Source organism: Plectropomus leopardus, chromosome 1 (genome assembly GCF_026936395.1).
Source record: "Plectropomus leopardus strain MGB_pleo_1.0 chromosome 1, ASM2693639v1, whole genome shotgun sequence".
NCBI lineage: Eukaryota > Metazoa > Chordata > Actinopteri > Perciformes > Serranidae > Plectropomus > Plectropomus leopardus.
In genome coordinates, this window is record NC_142176.1 from 36146528 (window position 1) to 36168823 (window position 22296).

Below are 22296 nucleotides of genomic sequence, written 5' to 3' on the forward strand. Positions count from 1 at the left end.
CTTCTTGACCAACTAGCCTAATTTAACTGAGATAAGTTAAAGTCATACACTTGGGAATATTGAAAATAAAATATTTTGTAGTCTATCACTCATCAACCCCCTAAAAAAGTGATGAGATTACTCATTAAATGAGGACAATAGCCCCATCAAAGTTAGGCTACTCATAACCTTGACCTAATTTTTCTACTTCTGTCTGAGAATTTGGAATTGGGTTAAACAGTATTCAGGTAGGATAATAATTGAAGCTATCATGCATTAACCACAGGGGTGGTGATTTAATCTGAGAATCCACATGTCCAAGTGATCTTGGGTCAGATTGACCCCGATGGTCATGCCAGCACCTGGCATGGCAGCTGGTGTTTAGATGGTGGTATGGCCTACATCACAGCTGTATCAATAGGAATAGAGAGATAATGTGAAAACCTGCACTCTCTGGTCTCTGACAGGGCACATAAAGCTAAAAATATTAGGCTTTACATTTTTTATTTATTTTCAAAATATTTTTTATACCCACAAAATGACTATTTGTACATCAATTGCTCATCTTGTGCTTAATTTTGTGAAGAAACTACCCACATGCTTCCACGATGAAGGAAGAATCCAAAAAAAGATGAGCAGTCTGCATGAATTCAATTAAACAGGGACTGAGTTAAACAAAAGCAAAACTGTCTTTTAAGCTATTTAATTAAAAAGACAAAAAAGGTTTTCTCAAGGTAAATTCTCATCCTATGAAACACATTTCCTCAAACATCTCTATAACTTAACAGTTGTTCAGTTATAGAGTTGTTCACATAACTATTTAAATCACTATTTTACGCACATAATAATCATAGAGTAATATTTGCCACAGAACAGCTTTCACTTCTTTCAATAAATTGGATAGAAATAAAAATACAGAACAGAATTAGCAAGATTTCTTAGATAATTTATGTACATCCAGTTTTCATAAAATTGACGTAAATCAGTGGGTTATCTTGAAATTATACAGTACCCTGACCATATAACACGTTCTTACACTCAAAACATACATTAAACGAAGAACGTTTTACATCAGTCTTGGAGATCATGTTTCTGTGAAACATGACATCTACACGACATTTACACCCATAAATCATCATATATCAGCATAATTTTCTCTGACTTTCACACATGTGAACATAAAAAATTAACCATCACTGTCAATTGTCATATATCTCCAGATTCCCATGACGAGGAAGCTGATGCGCTTTAAACTTGACCAGCGCAATATTGTCAAGTTCTTTGAATGCTTTAACACGGGCTATGGAGGGGCGCTGGTGTTCGAGATATTGGACACCAGCTTATTGACTACATTGAGAAGATCAACTTTACCCCTATGCGCCTGTGTGACATCAGAACCCTCATACAACAGGTATGAACAGAGTACCATCAGATAGAGAGCACAGCTAATTTATTTTATATAGTGCACAGCACGCACCACCAGAGGTCAGTCCCCCGGCTCTACTGGTGGACCAGGCAGCTTGTAGTGGTGGGGTTAACGTAACAGGACTCTAAACAGCAAGTTAGCTCACAAGTACTGCCACTTAGAAAAATCTGGTGACAAATTTGTGTGTTCCACTATCTAAATTAAATTAAATTTCTCATTGCCTTTTTCCCCACGTTTTTAAAAGAAATCAAACCAATTTGGGGTTCAAAGGTTAAAATACCTATGAAAGGAGTCTGAGCGCAGTACAAGAGAAATGACGTTGATCCAGGTGTCTGAGATGTCATAATACAATAACAGGAATAATACCCTAACTGTACCCTGTTTAGACTGCAGACTGAACTCAACAAGATGTCCTTAGAGAAAGTTGCTGACAGGCACACAACAGCCCGGATATTCCAAGACTCCACCTCATGTGGTAAGTAACAGTCACTTCCTTCTTGGTCTGAATTTGTTGTTCATTTTAAGGACGGTTAGGTTGTTAACCCTTTGAAACCTTCGCAAATTGGCTTGATTTCTTCTTCAAGCAAAGGTCCAAGAAATAGCAAGGAATTATTGTAAAAATTAAAGAAAATTACCTGAAAATGAGCAAAAAAGTCATCCACATCCAGTGCTAAAAATGTATCCATTTTTTCTCATTAGCTTCTGGCTCATACTTTCTTTCTTCTGACACACTACTATACATACATACTACATGATGTTCTCACATACCCATATATATTTATACTGCTTTCTGTATGGTATATATGTGATCCATAGTGCATTTATAACACTGTTTATACTGCGTATATCTGATTACCAGAATGTTCATGTTTAGAACACTTTCCATACTGTACACATCTGATCTATAGCTGATTTAGAACTGGTACAGTGTCTGTGACAAAACTGGTTGACAGAAAAAAAGGACTCAAAGAGCATGACCCAGGAGACAGGTTGGAAAAATCAAAAATCTTTCTTTTTTAAAAATAGTTCAGTACACAGGCAGAGAGTCAAACAGATAAACAATTCAAAAAGGGCTAGAAAGTATTAACAGGGATCTAAATAACCAAGTAAAATGTACACAAGGAAGAATGGTTGAATGCTTGACACAAGATACCAAGACAAACTGGCACAGGGAGCACACAGATTAAATTCACAAGGGAGCTGGGGATAAATAGGTACAGGTGAAACACATCAGGGCAGACAATCACAGAAGCTGCCTTGAGTGAGTTCAGATGAGAACCCTGATGCAGAACAAAAAGGGTAGACAGGTTTAGAAAACAGACAAAGGCAGGGAGAACTAAGGACACAGAAAACTATGAAAAACATAAACTAGGTAACTTGACAGACATGACCACATGTTTAAAAAACTGTTGCTTGCAGTGTTCTCAAACTGCTTATACAAATACATTCACACTCAACACTGTGCTTCTTTGTGTCCTGAGCAGCACACAGGTAGAGATTTATTATAATGTGTAGTGCCTATGCACACTGAAGCCTAAAATAACTCACAAAAGGCCCGACTTTTACATCTCAACAAGCCACTTCTCACTTACTGTGTTTCTACCTTTTGCTTCAGAGAAATATTTTTTTTGATGGTCATCCATCATGTCTTTGTTTCTTTTTTATTCTTTCTATTGAAAATAATATCATATAATTGCTTAGACATTAAGATTAAGACATTAAGATCATAATTCAAAATTACACAGAAGGTAAATTATCTTAAACTCTTCATCAGTATTAACCCTAGTAACATGAGGTTAATAGCATGAAATATTTAGGAGTGCTGCTGAGCATAAACAACATTTACCACAGTGGGGCACAAGATGCCAGCATATTATATATATATATATATGTATATATATATATATATATATATATGTATATATATATACTTTTTTAATAGGCAGTGTTTTGCAAATGCCATTAACAACAACACATTTTAGTGTTACCAGGTTGTAAATGTGTCTTTTAAGCTCCTAAGTCAGTTCATTAAGTATAACCTACTGAACCTACTCCTCCGATGGACCGTTTAACCACTGATCTACTAGAAAAAAGGAAAGCTGCCTTTTGTAGGCTTGTTATAAGGCACAGAAAATTCCAAAATACCCTTACTGGTGGCAGAACAAAAATGAATATGGATTTGATTCTTGTATAAAAATGAAGCAAAATAAAGTAAGGCAGAATTGGAAATGATACACCTGAACTCGCTCTGATTTATCCTAAATTAGGTGTGACAGCTGGCAGGGGGTTCCTCTAACTGTGTGAAAGAACAAAATATGATGATGCATTTAAGAAACACAGCACTATAAACACATAAGTGCAAATTAGCTGTGCCACTGGCTTGGTTAAAAAAACAAATTGTTTAACATGAGCCCTTTCACATTTCTATCCTCAACCTGCTCAGCTCTTTCTAAAGTATGCTGCATGTTTAACCTGTAGGATCTCTGTCTATTGTTTTTGTTGTTAATGTCGGTTGGATTTTATCTAAACCTGAATTTCCAGCAGTGGAATGAGGTATGTTATCTGTACTTGTTATCTGGAAATGTTTGGAGGTATCCTGGAGTTCAAGTTGAGCCTTCTCTGCCCACAGCAGAACTCATTATTCTTTAGATAAAGACACAAAAATATGATCACAACCTATCTACCCTAATGTAGGGTATAATCTATTTACAAAAGCATATTATTTTCAAAATATGTACAAGTAACTAAAAATAAGTAAAGAGGTTAATGTAGCCAAAGAACAAAACACCTCAAGACACAGAATCAGTTGCTGCATAACAAGCCACAAAGGAAATAGTAAACTATTTTTATTGACATGTTCAAATTCAGCTATTTACAAGGTCACATAGTCGGCAACATTTCACACCATTACAGTTTGAAGAAAAGAAAAAACAAGTAGTGTTTGTACATACAGAAATCTGGTGTCTGGACACAGGAGCCAGTCAGAGATGATGCTCACTTGTATATAACATCAGTTTGGCAGACAGATTAGTAGGATTTATGCGTGAATACTGAGAGCTGTGTAATCTTTCGCCTCACCAGTGCACCAGACTGAAGAGATCTTTTTTTTTTTAATTGCCTCAGTAGCCCTGTCTCAGTTGTGTTTTGGCACAGTGATACATCAATGACTTTAAGCTGTGTTTTTGCATGTTTTCATTTATTTACCACAAATCACATACAATATTATTTATATTACTGCTGACATTACTCTAGCCATAATGCCTAAACATGGAGAGAAAAAAACATCAGTGTTGTCCTTTAAAAGAGACTGAGTTATACATTTTGCCACAAGATGGTAGTATAATAAAGAGTTCTGCTAGACATCTTAAACACCTTCAACAATAATAACTGCCTTAAGCCAGTGGCCCCCACTGTGAAATATACAGTATAATAAAGGGAATCAGAGAAGCAAATGTTACTCTTACATTAAACAGTAAAATATTTAACTGCATATCACTTGGGGACCACCAACAATTCCCAAAGTGAGAGCTTCCTTCAGAGCTAATTAGGATACGGGCTAGGGTAGCTAATCAAATTATTTCAAACTGGTGCTTCCCACAACAGGCATCAAAATGGGAGGTCTGAATGACAGGGTGCCAAGAGCTGGACATGTGCCTGAAAGATGCCAGGGATTAAAAAGTCTCACAGCTCAACTCAGCTGTTTTGAAGGATGCTGAAAATGCAGCCCAGTCAACTGAGAAGAATGTTGACACTGTATTTTTCTGCAAACCACAAATACATTACATATGCACATTTTATATGCATCATACAACATGGAACATTTCAATGTGATGCACTGCTTCTGATTGGTTGGACGGGTGCAGAGGTGGAAACCTGATACAGTGGAGGTTGCTAAAGCTTAGATTCTGGCTCTAAATGACATCACTAGCACAAGATTGCAGTGGCCATATCCAGGATTTTATGGCTTTGGTTTTGTACAGTGGGATTAAGTGAAGATGCAATGGTTTTAGGAGAGACACCTACCATACTGCAGACCACTGTTCAAGACCTATAAATAACAAAGCCGTTTATGTTTTAGCAATCAGTCGTCCCATCGCTGTGTTACAAGTGGCTTTTTAGATACCAAACATGGGTGATTTTTAGGGACCAAACGTTTTGTCCAAATGGGATATTGCCAAGAAAAGTCTTTTTTTTTGCTGAGACACCTCCAGACAGGGTTGTGTCTTAAAAGCCAAGTATTTTAAGCCAAAATACAATCTTTTTCTAACCTTAACCGAGTACTTTTTGTGCTTAAACCTACACACACATCAACCACAGTATTGTTGAAACATAACATTTTTACATAAAGTTTCATTGTATATGCTTCATAGCAATGTACAAATGTTCTGAATCTGTGGTTTGCAGAACCATGCAACGCCGACATTTTTCCAGCTGGTTGGGTTGAAAGGTTTGGACTGGAGGATTAAGCTGTCTGAAAAAGGAATAATAGAGGGTCTGGTTATTAAAGGCAAATTCATTGCTTCATAATTAAAAGGGATAGGAAAAGAAAAGTTAAATTGTTATATCTTATGACAAAGAGGACACCAATGGCCGTCTTAGATCATGGGCTTAGTGTTGGTGAAGATTCTCAGTCATCTGGGTCATGGATATTGTAGGTTCCAAATCATAGACAACTTAATTCGCTTTAGTCCCTTGAAGACATTTCACCTGTCATCCAAGAGGCTTCTTCAGTTCTAAGAACTGAAGTTGCCTTCGATTCAGTACCTAGAATTATGGACTTAGTTTTCTCTTTTTGGTTAATTACTTAGTTTTAATTATTTCAACTTTTGTGACAGCAGTTAAAGTTTGACATGTTGGTGAAATACAAAATAAGATCAGTGAAAATACATCAGGAAATAGTTTTATGTCAGTGACGTAAAGGTGCACATTGTTAAACTTCATTCTGTTGGGTGAGGTCCTCTGAGACGCTGTTGTACTCAGTGGCTTTAGTGCTCATCCCCAGATACTGCTTCAGGAACTCGCTGAAACGTTTTTGGCTGTTCCACTTGCGAGCTGACTTCCGAATGCCGATGAAACCACCATACCTCTTCTGGTACGATCTTCCAGGAGACATCAGCTTCCTGTAGCCATGCCTCCCTTTGACGAAGCCGCCGAACCTTTTGGAGACACTCAGCCCTGCATCACCCTGTCCTCTTGCTGCCGCATCAGCAGCCCCTTCGTCCTGCCCTGCCTCCTCCTCATATTCATCATCAAGAGACAGGGCGTTCTGGGTATTGTAGGCAGTGTTCAGCTGGCTGCCTTTGCCACCCAGATCTCTCTCATCCACCCCGAGCGCCCGGGTCAAGGGACTGTACCTCTGTAATGCAAAGGGCAGCAACAGACCTCCCTCCACTTGCTCCTCCTCCTCAGGAAAAAGAGCCTCCACCTCCTCCTGAGATCTTTTCGGCATGGTACCAGTAAATGAGGAAATTGGCGAGGACAGTAACTTACAACAGAAGTCCCACGAGTAGGCTGGTGAGATGTTGGCTTCACACTCAGTGAGACACACCTGACAGAGACAAAAAACAAGAGATCATTTTTAATTTCTTTCTGAAATCACTTCATATAATAAAATAATCCATTTTTAGCGTGGCTCTTGGAATGGCAATGTTGGTTTATCGGGCATGTAGTTGGTTGGTCCACCACATTAATCAGAACACATGGATTAAAACTAATGGATAGATTACTATAATTTTTTTACTCAGGTTCATGCATTGACAGATTACTGTAGGTTAAATGTCACTGCTGTTGTCAACATGGAGAAAACAACACACATCAGCAAAGTGTAAACTCCAAAAAGGCAGTGAAGCTGAAGATGATGTCGCTTTGCTACAAACTGTTACCAGTGGTGCCGGTGCCACAATGCTGCTGATGATGCTAATGCCCACATTGCTGGTCTTGAAGCACAAGTTCACATGAAGACTATACTGCTTCCTAAGCCATAGGGGCTTATTTTAGTGACAAAAAAAATGCATTTGCAGATGTTTTTTGCTACTGGAAACATTTGCATTGCATTTCTGAACGTGGGAGAAGCCCATGTCTTTTAGATATGTTCAGGATAAAAATGAACTAAGGACATGAATGACAGAGAGACTTGTTCAGGAGTTGGACTTTGACAGTTTGAGTAATGACCTCTCTTCAAAGAAGGCCAGAAGAAAGCCAGTGGTAAAGGTTGGATATTTTCCAAGCAATGTTATGTTGTCATGGTTGTGGCTCTGAACTTCACTATATTTGATGTTCATTTAGGTCAGGCGTGTCCAAAGTCCAGCCTGGGGGCCAAATGTGGCCCTTGGATCAATTTTAATGGCTTGACTTTCAAAATATGCTATATGTGGCTCTCCACTCAATATTGGTAAATTAAGCAATAGGAATATCACTTTGCATCTTTCCTCTTCACTTCACAATGCCAAAACTGTAATACAGCTTGTAGACCTGTGTCAGGTAGAAACTACAGTAATGTGTTTTCATAAACAGACAGTAACCAAGCAAACTGAACCTAACAGCACACATTTCCTTTCATGTACCAGACATGACCATAGCAAGGACTTGTCTGCTGCTCTCAGGATGGTGGAAAGTTGAATGCATTTTCACTGTAAGATACAACAGTTGCATTTGTTTTGTTTGTTTTTTAAATTACCTATTTGACGCAAGAAGCAGTTACAACTGTGTCACAGTTGTCAATTACAACTGTGTTTCAAATATGTCTCTCATGATGATGATGTAGATTGTGTGTTACTCAATGCGTCTGATGTGCTGGGTTTGTTTCAGAGGCAAGTCCCTTGCTGGGACAATACAAAATTTAATGTGACAGAAGGAAATCGATTGGATTTCTAGCTTATATATCACCTACACTGTATAGCTTCCTCTTCGAAGTGTATCTGTCAGAATAAGGCTAAGTATTCACTGTATATTATGCATGAAATACCATATTGCTTTAAATCATCTACTGTTTCCATGAAGTGTACTAATCATGGAAGCTCTGATCCATTATTGGTTAACAAGTAAAATGCCTTTTAGCCTGGGAGGATTGATAGTGATAAAGGAGAACTGGTAATTACAATAAGCAGAGGAAGACAGGGATTCTAAAAAGGGGCAGTAAGTCAGTAAATGGCATGTGGCAGAGCTGTTTAAGGAGAAGAAAATAAATGCCCATCTATAGGTCATTTAAGGCCCTTTTAAAGAGCCCAATACAACATTGCTTTCAAAGCTGTTTGTTAAAAGCCATGTGCACTTAAATGTCTTCCAAAATGTCGGAGAGACACACATGTCATAGTCCTAAGAGAAACAACCACCAGGCATAAGCACTGAGAGGAGAAACACACATCTATCCCCAGGAATCAATTAGCCACAACAAATTAAAAACTCAAATGCCAAGAGGGTAATTTGTTGAGTCAGGATGGGAGGATGGGATAAATACAGGAAGGTGGGGTGAGTGGTTTTCACTTATTTTATCACCAAACTAAAAGAGGCTGGTGGAGAGATTTGGGTTGTGTGGGACTGTGTGTGAGATATAGTGGGATTTTGTCTGAAAGGTGGACTTGCAAACTAATATTTCATAGTGTGGTTTGTTTTCCACTTTTTGTTTTGTTTTGCTTTTAACACCAGTGGAGACAATGGACTTTCCCCTCTGTTTGTTTGTGTGGGAGCTCAACTCTTGCAATCTTCAGTCTGTGTGTGTGTGTGTGTGTGTGTGTGTGTGTGTGTGTGTGTGTGCGTGCACTCCTCACCATGGTGTTGAAACTGAGCTGTTTGGGCAGGATGTTGCTGCAGGACAGACAGTCTGTCTGGCAGTCAGTCTGTCCAGGATCACACAGACAGAGCAGCAGCAGCGCCACCACAGTCTTCATGGTCCCACCGTCTGCTGCACAACACAGGACACAGCAAATACACATGTTCAGTCCAAACACTTAACACTCAACTCATCATACAGTTTATCTTGATTTTCTCTAATGCAGTGGCTGGGTTGTCTAGAAATTTCCAGTTCATATAATATATATTAAATGTCTTAACCAAGAATGTTTCTAAGGTCAATTACGTTGCGGTAGAATTATTTGACACTTAATAATAGGCTAAACATAACATGACAATATAATGACATGGCAAAATATCCCCATGAAAAGAAAAAAAATGGACAAAAAAAGTAAAAAGAAAAAAATTAAGGCAAAATAAAGTGGTTTGTATTTTATTCCCCAGTCAGGACCCTTGTCTTTTCACACATAAATAGTAACAGCTGTTTATCTTAGGTAGCATAAGTCAAAGATACATTGAGAGCTAGCTTAACACCAAGACTGGAAACAGGACGAAACAGGTAAGCTAGCATTCACAAAAACAAAAAAAAGAAAGGGAAATGCCGCTTCTAACAACTTTAAAGGTGTTACATAGTCATGTAATATCTTCTTAGCCAGCAAGCCACCACCAGTACATCAAAGAATCACCCTAGTGTTGTCGCTGAAAAGGTCTAAAAGTATGTGTAGGATAAGGTATAAGATGCTCCACGCTGTCATATTGCCTAGCACAGCTGTTTTTTGGTCATTAACGAGCGCTTAAGCAGCTTGGAATAAGTGTTACATGTGTTTGTGTGTTAAATAGCCTATACTTTAACACAATGTGTATTTTCTTTTGTTTTCTAGTTTGTTGGCATGTTTTACAAAGCAAGGCTGGCTGTTTCCCCGCGCTTATGCCTGTATGCTAAGCTGACGTGTTCTATTGCTACTTTACTGAATGCATGCTGGAAAAGAACTTTTCACAGCAGATATTTTGGCTTGTCATAGCAGGAAAAGCATGTGCAGGTGATAACATTAAATATGACTGCATTACATTTATGTGAGCTACATCTAGGGTTTTTTTTTTGCTGCATCTGATACTGCAAAAGGAAAAAGAGGGACACAGAGGACAGTTACACATTAAAAGTATCATAGGGGACTAGAAGTAAGACCAAGGGACAAACAGAAGGACCAGAGGGCACAGCAGATATAAAATTTGACCAACAACTACTGAAATGATGAAAAAGAGCAAATGAAAAATCGTTTGACCTTATTCTGGCAGAAACAGCCCAGTCTGGTGAGTCTGACGTCAGACACACAACCAGAGTTTTCATCTCATTAAACAAACTCGTTAACTCCTTTAATTGATGCCGCAATTAATGCCTTTGGCAATGAACTGAGTCATTGTTTGTTGCAGACAAACACACAAACTAAAACACACATCCACAAAACATTCTGACACATAAACATACGCAGCACATGGACACTCAGTCATACTGTGTATGTATGGCAAACTGTGTATGCCAACCATACAGTACATTGGTAGATATACTCAAATATAAATTCAAGTACACACACACACACACACACACACACACACACACACACACACAAACAGGCACACTTCCACTACACTGCTCAGTTAACTGTAGGTTGTTATCATTATCTATTAAACTGACACGGCTGAAAGTAAAACTAATTTGTCTTCAGTCAAACACCACTTTATAATGTCTTAGAAATGTGGACTTTATTCAGAGTAATTAAAAACTGATAAAGGTGTAATTGCACAACAGCTCATTCCAATCTCTAACTACCCATTAAACAGCAGCTCTGCAAAATTAATCAAAATTAATCAGTGTTCTAGTGTGCAAACAATAAAAGTGTGTGTTGAGTGCGTCTTTCGTCAAAAAGGAAAGAGGATGGGTTTGTCAGTGAAGGACAAAAGAGCAGCAGAGTCATTTTAGGCAGGGATATTGGAGGACAGCTAAGGGCGGGGTGGGATTGGCAGATGGCAGTGGATTTAGACAAACAGCTTGGGTGTGTTCATTTGGCCAAAATGCATCTCATTCTCCAACCTCCTGTCACTGACTTCATGCTGACTTTGCTTCCAAAAATTAACTGCAGTCGTTAAGAATAATGCATCAAGGAGACTTAACATCTTCTCGACTCTGTTATCTACTGAGGTGCCACCAGAGATGCATACACATACAGTTGTTTTGTCTTTATTTTAGAAATGAGTGAAGACAATAAAAGCAGAATGCATGCTCATCTCAATACTATGAAACTATAGAATAGTATATTCTAACAAGTTGTAAAATCTATTGCTCACTAGCAGCTCCGTGAGAATGAGTCATATCGGTTTAAAGAAGAACTTCATCCCCCAAACAACCATTTGTTTGCTCATTTGTTTATTCATATGTCCAGAACTTCCCAAACAGACAACCCTTCACAATGGGGGAACTGTAAGTAAGTATTTGGCCATTAAACAAAGGAGGCTATTAAAATAAGGACATTTTGATGGTGCTACACAAAAGGTTTAGTTTGTCCTGATGGGAACATGAATATTTGTACCAAATGTCATGCCAATTCATCCATTTATTATTGAAATATTTCACTTCGAACCACAAATGTCAACTTCACTGTGGCACTAACGGAAGTCACAGGATCACCAAAGTCATAAAGATTCATCAGCTGGGAACCATGAAGGCCTGTGATTCATGGTAATCCGTCAGTAGTTGTTAAGGTATTTCAGTGTACCAAAGTGGTGGAAACCCATCAATGGAGCAGCATGGCCAACCCCAGAGCCATGCTGCAAACTAAAAATTTATAGTATTTGAAGAAAACACTAAATTGTGTGCCATGTTATATGTCTATGTGCTTAAAGCAAGGGTTAAAACAGGGCAGAGCAAATCTTTTCCCCTGTGAGAATGATTTTTCCACAATAATCTTAACTTTGGGAAACATTAATAAACATGACTCCTCAAAATATGCTTAGACAGCTGTCATTTGAGGTTTAAGAAGTGGTCTAAATTTTACTTGAATGCAACTGCAGGGAACTATTGTGGCCAGGTTGGGGTCCTAACTCTTTCTTTCCCTGCTGAAAACAAATCATTTCTGATGTACACAGCATACAAACAGCCCGACTGCAGTCACTCAAGCCTCGCTCAGGATATAACCGATAAATATGACGTTCACAGATAGTTTCGCATTCCATTAAATGTAGTCTTTATCTGTTTATCTGTCCCCTTGTCTATAAAGTAAAAATGAATTAGACTTCTAAATGACTGATTTTTTATGTGGTCTTCAACTGACGTCTCCCAGGTTCTCTTGAGAGCCCTTAAAATCCAATTACTCTGCCTTTAATTAACTGATTAACGACTAAATAAACCAGTTAATTAAGTCATTACTGTCTGGTGCTGCGCTGAGGTGCTGCTGATGGAGGTCTTACAGTCCAGTTGATGATATAAAGACCATTTTTCGGATGAGAGGAACCTCTGTCCATACAGTATCTCTCAGTAGTATCTATCATCTAGGCTCAACTTGTTACAGCGTGACCACATGAGCTGTTTTGCCACCTGAGGAACATCTTATCCAAGTTGCAATTCAAGGTTAAAAAAGAGCATCAATAGCATTTGGTGTCATCTTAAACATTACCTGTATTCAGAAAAATAATCAGACAAATGTCACCTAACCAAGAGTGAACATCAGCACAGGTTCTCTCTGTCTCAGGGAAGCATCTGTATGTGTAACTGTGAGTTCAACAAGCTTAGCCTGCTTAAATTGGAAAACACCAAACCATCATGACCATCCTCAAGATTAAAAAGTATGTGTAGTCAACCATAAATATGTACAGTTAAAGTTACAGAAATATTCAAAAGTAGTTTCCTGTCTGATTCATAGTTGCGTCATCCAACAACTCACGACGCACTCTAAGTACAATATTGTCAAACTCTCTCACGCTGTGTTATCAACTGTTTCCACCTTTTTCCCACTTTTTTTTCATTACTGCCGTTTTCTAAACGAGAACAGGAAGTACAAAATAAATTACTCTCAACCCGAAGAACGACTTAAAGCCGGATTATTCACACATGGTTGAACAAAATAGCAGGGTGCATCCGTTGTGCCGTTCATATTTATTTTTTAAAGCCGGACTGCACATTATTTGAAGTTATTTAAACGTAATATTCACAATACTGTCAAATTAATGTCAGTGGGAGTTTGATTGTGCTTTCATGTCATGTCAGTCTGGACATTTGGACACACAGTAGTTACATATGTCTCTGCAAGAACAGCAAGAAAATCAGAAATTGCTTATTTTGTGGGAGCCTAATTTGCATTCTGGGGTTTGGTGTTTCATCGAATTATAAGTAACGCTCTTTCATGACTCGAGTTAAATCTAATTGAAAAGTTCAGTGTGCTAGTTCAAACCCAGTCTGTATCAATATGCAAATGAAGTTTTCCTTTATTGACTTTTCATATATAAAAAGCCTGTATGTGTCTGACAATTGGGGCGATGAAATAGTAACGGACTTGATTAATTATTTAAGGATTTTCTGAAGTACTAACACTAAGATTATCGTGCCCAACTGCTACTGGCCCTAAAAACTGCAGCTTTAAATCTGATAACTTTAAATTAAACTGAAGAATAATAACTTCCACACCCTTAAAGGAGAGCAAGCCAGCATGTTGAAATGAAAACAGATTAAATATTGAATAATTAGAGCATATTCATGATGTTGGCTTTGTTGGTTGATGAGTCAGTTTGACAGGTAATTAAGTGTTATATAGTCTTCTGCCTGGAGCCACATAGTAGACTACTTTAACTGTCAGAAAAGCCAGTTTAATTGACAGCTTGTCTTGGGCCCACTCAAAATACATTGTTCTCTTTGTTTTAATATTGATGGCTATCTGGCAAAATGCCAGAGTGGTCATTGATGTGGCACATTTCAGGACAGCTGATCTATATTATCAGTCACATTGACTGAAAATATCTAATGTACCACAATATATTTAATGGTTCCTGTCACTACCTTGCATTATCTACCTACTGGTTTCATTAACTCTCTCTTTCTCAAACTATCTGTGTTTTTTTCTCTCTCTTTAAGTCACATTCTCACCCACTCATACTGTTTCCCTCCCCCTCACACTCCGTCATACAATTTCTCAGTCTTTGTCTTTCACATGCAAACCCTGACACAACTACTACTACCACTGGCATAATCTCCATAAACAGATATGTACTCAGAATCTGTAGGCAACAGGACGAGATTTTGTGGATGGATGAAAGCAGATTCAAAACAATATATCAGGGGATACAGTACAAATTTAAGGTTTGCTCCCAATTTTGCCACTTGTTTTTATCTGCTTGCTCAATATCTGTTTTCAGCAAAGTCAAGTTTGGGACACAGGATCTCCCAAAATTTTGGCTGTTGTTGTAAGACCAATAGCTAATGCGTTCCAAGATTGCCATTGGCACAACAGTTTACAAGAGATTTTTACTATTCTTACTATTCTGCTATTCATGCCACAAAAACTAAATGCTAAATACAGAATCCACTAGATTTTGCTTCATGAAAATAAGAAGTCATTTCACACTTACTTTTTTGACCTGTTACGTGATATTGGAGCTACACTTGCCTTATTTTTGTATCAAGCTTGATTAGATTGATCATAAGACAGCATAATAGGTCTGCCTAGATAGTAGTGCAATTGCATTTCCCCTGTTACTGGCCAAAGACATTATTTGTTATGATCCTTCTACTTGTCTTCTGGTCAGAGGTCACGTCAGCTCACTGATGTGTCTAAAGAGTGGGCGTTTTGATTATCTCTGTTCCCAGTCAGTCAAACTGTGTGTGACGTGGCTATATACATGCTGAAGCCATTACAGACAGACACACTGAGCCAAATCAATTTCCCTTCTCCATGGACCTAATCACTTGAGGTTGATTAATTGTTGAGAGGTGTGCTCACACACTTACACAGCGGTCACATCAAACTTATTTTAAATTGATTTTTTTGTTTTTGTTTATATTTTAAGGGGTACGTTGTTTTATTTTTTATCCAACCTGCACAAATATTAAATGTATTTGTTTGTCCACTGTTTCCCTCCTTTGTATTCCTGTATTATAAGTTGGGCATGACTATGGGCAGAATTACTGCTCTTTGCAGATGATGTGGTTCTGTTAGCTTCATCACGGCATGACCTCCACTACACATTGGGTGCTTTACAAAGTGTGAAGCGGTCAGGGTTAGGGTCAGCACCTCAAAGTCTGATGCCATGGTTTTCTGCCACAAAATTGCCCACCTGGATTCGGGGTGAGTTACTCCCTAAAGCAAAGAATTTGGAGTATTTTGCGGCCTTGTTCAAGAATGAGGGTAACATAGAATGTGTAATGGACAGGTCATTCGGAGTGGCATCAGCAGTAATGTAGGCATTGTACCAGTCTGGACCATCATGGTGAGGAGTGAGCTGAGTCAGAAGGCAAAGCTCGTTCCAGCCTTCACCTGCGGTAATGAGATTTGGGTAGTGACTGAAAGAATAACATTGCAGATCGTTTAGATATCTGGTCTGGATGCCTCTAGGACACCTCATAAGAAATTTTTGGGCACGTCCAACTGATTGAAGGCACAAGAACCCAGAACACGCTGGAGGGATTATATATTTTATCTGGCCTGAAAACGCCTCCAGATCCCACAGTGAAAGCTAGAAAGTGTTGCTGGGGAGAGGGACGTCTGGAGTACTCTTTTCAGCCTGTTACCCTTGTCACCTTGACTTGGATGAAAATGGATTTATGGATGGACTATGTGGCCAAACACATTGTGTAAGGATGTTTAGAATCAGCAAGTTCAAACTCACTCGATCAGATACAGGTGCAACTCATAACAATAAAAACGGCTGCATTTCATTTAGGTGTGGCTAGCTCACTGAGCTGGCCCTCTGTCACTTTCTTGCCTTGGTAATGTTCTCTAAATTCTATGCTAATTCTACACATTGGGTCACCTCCAAAACACCATGACATTTTTTTAGCTGCTCTTTATTTAAATCACCTGAATGAATCATATTATTCTTTATAACGTACTGTAGCTGCTATCAGCAGCTCTATAGCTCGCTCTGTTTTTAAAATTTAAAATTTATCTAATTGATTGGCTGGTCAGTCTTCAAAGTATCCCTACCCTTTGGTGGCAACAGTTTTTGCCTTATGAAGATTAGATTTGTGTTTGTGCATGTGTGTGTGAGCATGTGAAGATGTGTGTTTGTGGTCATGGCAATTGACCAAAAGGGGGCGTGGCAATGGGGCGATGCCTGTGTGTACATAGTCACAGTTATTGCAAATTCATGCTTGCTGCATGTCTGTGATGGTGGCCTTGCTACCATTTTGTGGTTTGTTAGTTCTTTTCACCAGGTGGGAGACCGCCCATTACAGCTGTCAGAAATTCCTGTCTCAGACTCAGAATTACAGCCATGAGGCTTATATGAATGGATAAAACTGGCAGCAAGTGTATCCAGCTTTCTTAATACATCCTTACGTCAAGCACAGAGAGGAGATATGAACAATTCTATCTGACTAAGACTTATTTCAACATTTAGTTTGGTCTCTAAATGCATTTGCTTCAATTCCTAGAATACCAAGATGGCCCGAAAGCAAATCAAGTAGCCTAAAGAAAGACGAGGGCCTTTGTGCTCTGATATCTTTGCTGTGCCTCAGAACATTCATGAAATACACAAGAAAATGTGTATCTCTGCCCCAACAATTAAAATTTGTGCTACTACATCTGACGAGTCAGTTCTCCTTTGATATAGAAACAGGCAGGGGGAAAGAGGAGCACCCTGGGGGCGGCAAGCAGGCATGAAGAAGGATCTTTGAAATCCTCCCAGTACAAAAGGATGGACAGGGACCCTGCTGTGTTAGGAACATTGTATCCTTGGATTAACTCCACTCCACATTCACAGCCAATTCAGTGCAGCCACCAGAGCTGCACACACCCGTATAATGCCAAGTGACCTGTGATCCAATGCTCCTTATCCTCCCTTCATTTTACCCATTAAGCCTGTGAAAAATGGTAATGTATTGAGTGGTTTCATGAAGTTAATATGAGTGTTGCAGAGTGAACCAACAAAGTCACCGATACTGAGATGAGACACGCGGCTGTTGAAATGGGTCCGCAACTGCAACACTTTACAGAAAGTGTTTGCACTTGATGCATCCAGCTGTTTAATGCGTGTGTAGGTAGACAGAATGATGCCAATTGGGGTATTTAAAGTCCAGAAACAAACAAGAATGGCACTCTTTCCGCACAACACAACTTGTCTTGTCACTTTACTGGGGCTTCTGATAGTCTCCACCAAGACTGATGTTGAAATAGAAATACCACCATGTCCTTTGTCTCGGAGGAACTTGCACCAAAAGGTTCACAAGCTCTGTGTCGGATATTTCAAACATTTTCAGTTTGAAATTCTATTACAGTAGGTGTTAGAATCTCTCTCTCTGTCCCGTATGTCATTGTCACCTCATCTATGTTTGGCCATCTGTCCACAGGAACACAATGCACACAAGACATTCATCAACAGATGGTTTGTCTGACAACTATCTCGGAAAACTGATGTATTTTTTTCCTAAAATCAGCTACATATCACAGCTATTAATAGCTATTATAGCTTCCTTTTAATATATTTTATCCATCCTGACTCAGGTTAATTTATTTACTCTGGGATCTATTCCGCAAAGCCTCATTGACGACAATGCAAAGATGCTAGAACATGATGCAAAGCTAATCAGAAAAATAACACATTTCACAGCTACCAGAATCTGTTACAGGATTGCTTTGAGTATGTGCTCTAAGGTATTACAAAACAGCCTCTTATTTTCTCTGAATCAGTTCAAAACAGCATTGTTTCCTGAGTGCTATCTGTAGATCAGCGTCAGCTTCTGACTGATATGCAATAAGCTTGTCAGATAATTAAAATCAGATACATGCACTTTCATGTCTGTTACCATCGATGGTTGTTGAAAGAGCACCTGTGTAACAGGTTTACTTAAAGTAAACCATTTTAAACAGTGCCTTTGTTTGTAGAGTTTCTTTCAAAGTCAGATGGAAAGTGAGCCCCAGGCTAAACATAAATACCATGTTTAATTATTCAACATGAAACAAGGTGAGACCCATTCTTAAATTTTATTAACTTCATAATAGTTTCCTGAGAGCTTAAAAAAAAAACTTAATAATGGATTTTATACATACCTGCCTGAGGGCTTCAGGAAAAAAATATTAGTAGGTAGTATCACTACAGAAAAGGAAATGCTGCTACTACTACAACAACAACTAAAAACTAATAATAATAATCAGTATTATTATGATTATAAGTTTGAATAATAAATGTAGTTTTTATGTGAAAATCATTGCTCAATCTTAATTTCAAATCATAAAATGTAGAAACAATTTATACTGTTCTTCTAAAGGTTTTTTAGTAATGCCATTCAAATAATTTTCATTAAAGATCACATCAATCATACTTAGCCTGTTATTTAACCAGTCAATCAGACCATGGGCCAGATCTGGCCAGATGCTTTATATTTGATCAATAAAATCCCCTTAAATCCATTTACATTATTTTCTTTAACCTATCATATCACTTCATGTACTGAGCGTACGCTTTTTAGTTTGCATAGCAGGTTCTGAATGTCTACAGCAAAAACATCCTGAGACATTTTCATATTTATAATCAGCAAAACCCTCGATCCACAGCACTGCTTTAACAAGTAGGTCACATTTCACATTACAACATAATTAGATATTTTTTTAAAAAGTAAAAAAATCAGTCTACAGATATCCATTGCTCTGTAATATTTCATATTTTTGTCATGTATTAAACTTTTAGAATTAAGTTATTTTTCCCAGCTGGCACCAGACGTCAACATAATGTCAGAAAGATATTGGACTCTTGATTTTGATTGGTATTAAAATCGGGTTGATGATTTTTTGATAAATGTCTAATATGTTAGAATTTCCAATTGTGTGTACAATAACATGGTGTTTTGCAGACATTTGGTTTTGTTCTTCATACTTAATGGCTAAACAGATTTATACTAAAGACATTTGGAAGACGTTACTAAACAACACAACAAAAAACTATCAAAATATCAGTGTCATCTGACATCAGTACAATACGTCATTTTGAAGTTGGCATTAGACGTTGATTTGACATAGAATTTTTGTCACTCGACATCACAACCTAAATGCAACCATACATCAACTTCTGATGACGTTGGTGGCCAGCTGGATTAAAAAAATGATCATTTAGCAGATTTTTGCCTTTAAAAACAAAGTATCTTAACATATCGACTCAGTTACCTTAAGACGAAAACTTAAAAATAATCTTCTAATGAAGTGAGCCTGAAATCGGCCCCTGATTAATCAATGTGCACTCACCCAAATTACTTTTCATTAGTGTCTTAAGCTACAGCGTAAACACACAGCAGCTTTCTGTGAAGTCTCTCCTTTCATTCATGAAACCCACAAGAGCGCGGCAGTAAATCAGGCCTTAACGATTAATGACTAATCGGGCTGAACGATTTGTGACCTTTCCCTCTTGACAAAATAAACTGCATGTCCTCACTGGACTGCTACACCTCGTGTTCCCTGTAGTGTGCGCATCCCCACTACCTCGTGCTTTTAACCCACTCAGACGTAATATTTGACCTTGGGGGGGAGCAGTTACTTTAGAGGTGATGCATTAATAAAACACGCAATCATGGTGGTTTGTCAACTAGAGCGACCGGAGAAAGTGTCCTAACTCACTCTGTCTGTCAATAATAGACGAAGGAAGCTTAAATTCTTTGATCAGTGTCATTATAAGCAGCTTAAGGGTCAGAGGGTCAGAGGGTCACAGCATCACGACAACACTGCTGCAGGAGTTAGCGTGGGACCCTACAGCAGCCGTGGATGATAGACAAGTGATGGAGACAAAGATGGACTAGAGAAAATAAAGTGTAACTTAACAGGGATGAAAAAAAGCTTCCAAAGTGTCCCTTTTCCTCCCTGGTATCCAGTTCTTTCAGTTGAAATTAGGTATACTTAAAAGGGAATTCAATTTTTTTTGCAATCTCCAAATCTGCAAAATTACCGACATCCACTAGAAGCAGCCACTACAGTGGTACTTTCCACTTTCTGAAGTGAGACTATCGTACAATTAAAATAGTCTTCCTTAATTCCTGCCTCACAATCAATTAACGAGAGTAGCAAGTGTTTTTTTAACGTCAAAAATGCAAAACATTCTGTATCAAAGGTCAGAGGTCAAGCCAATTCTTTTCCCCATCAATCTCCCGCAGGGTCTTCTTACCTGTGTTTGGGTGAGATAGCGGGTGCCTATAAGGGTCCCTCGGGTGCAGGTTGAGTTTTGTCAGCGTATACGTTCCCCTCCCTCAGTCTCAGTGTGGTTTTTCTGGCTGCATGTGGAGGCTGGAGCCAGCTGCTCTTATAGGTACCCACCCCTCCCCTTCAACCTCCTCCTCTAATTCTCTCTCTCTTTCAAAACTCCCTCTTTCATCACAGAGAGAAAGAGAGGGAGGGATGGATGAAAACTGGAGAGACGGAGGGAGGAGAGAGAAGATGGGGTAAGAGCAGGGAGAGTGCGTGAAGTAGGGAGAGAGAGGAGGAGGGGAAAACAGGAGTTAGGATAGGAGGAAAAGTAAATGGCAAAAGGCAGGAGGAGAAAAGGTGGGAGGGAAGAGAGAAAATTGCAGGAGAAAACTAAAATTGCCACCTCGCTATTGTATGACTCTGCAAACCAGACAAGTTGCAGTTACAGTTTACATTCAGGTCTGTACAGATATATGTAGCCATTATCGTAGACAATGTGTCTAATATGGATGTTGCTGTAAAGAAGCTACAAATTCTAAAACATGGATGCTTCACACATCTTCAACCCGACAGCACAGAAGATTCATACAAATAGGACAGTTTTGAGCTATGTGCCCAGGATTAGTGTCATCAAATCAGTATATGGCCAAACATCTCCCCTTCTGCTAGTTATAACTCTGACTAATGGCTAGGAAAGTATTTTTTGCATTATGATGGCAGGATTTTGATCGCAGGCAGGTATTTTACATCTCTTAGGGTGTAAAATATTATCACTTCATGATTTTATTCTGTAAGACATTTGTGTGAAACTTTGTCATAATTACTTTATGAATTCTTGAGTTATGGCCAAAACTATGTTTTGTGAGGTCACAATGACCTTTGACCATAAGTTAATTTTTGAGTCTAAGTGGACATTTGTGCCAAATTTGACGAAATTCCTTTGAGGTGTTATATCCCATTTAAGAAAATAAGACAGACGCAAGGTCACAGAGACCTTGATCTTTGACCAACAAAATTGTACCAGTTCATCCTTGAGTCCAGGTGGATGTTTGTGCCAAATTTAAAGAAATTGCCTTAAATACAAAAACAGAGTCCTCACACTAGGTGATGCTCCCATGAACATTTATTACCTCCATATGCGACGTTTTGGGCCCAAGCCCTTCTTCAGATGTGAAGCTTATTCAGGATATTTTAATCACTGAGATCTAATTTTTTAAATTAGAGATCTAATTTTTTAAATTAGATCATTTAAATAGATAATTTTTCGAAACTCCAGCCAGATGATCTTGTCATCAATTTTACCTTTTCAATAAAGCAATTAATCCCAATATGACACTAAGAAATATTGGCAGTGTGTTTGTTCCCTAGACTGTAGCTTGTTTTGGCCCAAAACATCACACGTGGAGGTAATAAATGTTCATGAGAGCATCATCTAGTGGGCAGTCTAGTGTGTTTTTGTATTTTTGTATCTCCTTTTGTTCTGTCCAAAACCTAGTATTTAACTGCTTTGGGATGTGCTTGCTGCTAGACTTTTTTTCTACAAGATATTGTTCTAAAATTCTTGAGATACCGCATTCATGAGAATGGGATGGATGGATTGGACAATTGAAAGACACTATGCCTTCTGCCACAGCTGTTGCTGTTGCGGAGGCATAAAATTATAGTGACCCAGTTGCCATGTTGACCGACTAAAACTGGGTTCTGAAAAAATTTGCGGTGAGAAATAGGCCATAT

At 38.5% G+C, this 22296-nt stretch overlaps 1 protein-coding gene across 2 annotated transcripts; it reads right to left on the reverse strand.

Moving 5' to 3' along the window:
* Positions 1–4207: 4207 nt before the first annotated feature.
* Positions 4208–20672, reverse strand: pnoca (prepronociceptin a). 2 transcript variants are annotated; one of them, XM_042489929.2, is made up of 3 exons: positions 20543–20672; positions 9172–9305; positions 4208–6953 (listed from the first exon to the last, which is right to left on the reverse strand). In XM_042489929.2, exons 2-3 carry the CDS (start codon positions 9289–9291, stop codon positions 6336–6338), a joined length of 738 nt encoding a protein of 245 aa, XP_042345863.1. In that variant the 5' UTR covers positions 9292–9305; positions 20543–20672; the 3' UTR covers positions 4208–6335. The 2 variants fall into 2 exon arrangements, with proteins under 2 accessions (XP_042345863.1, XP_042345871.1); XM_042489937.2 differs by having other exon boundaries at positions 9172–9302; positions 20543–20640.
* Positions 20673–22296: the final 1624 nt, after the last annotated feature.

Coding starts and splice junctions, on each gene's coding strand:
- pnoca (XM_042489929.2), bottom strand. CDS start 9,291: ATGAAGACTGTGGTGGCGCTGCTGCTGCTCTGTCTGTGTGATCCTGGA. Junction 6,954..9,171: donor AGCTCAGTTTCAACACCATG/GTGAGGAGTGCA, acceptor TGTCTCTGTCAG/GTGTGTCTCACTGAGTGTGA.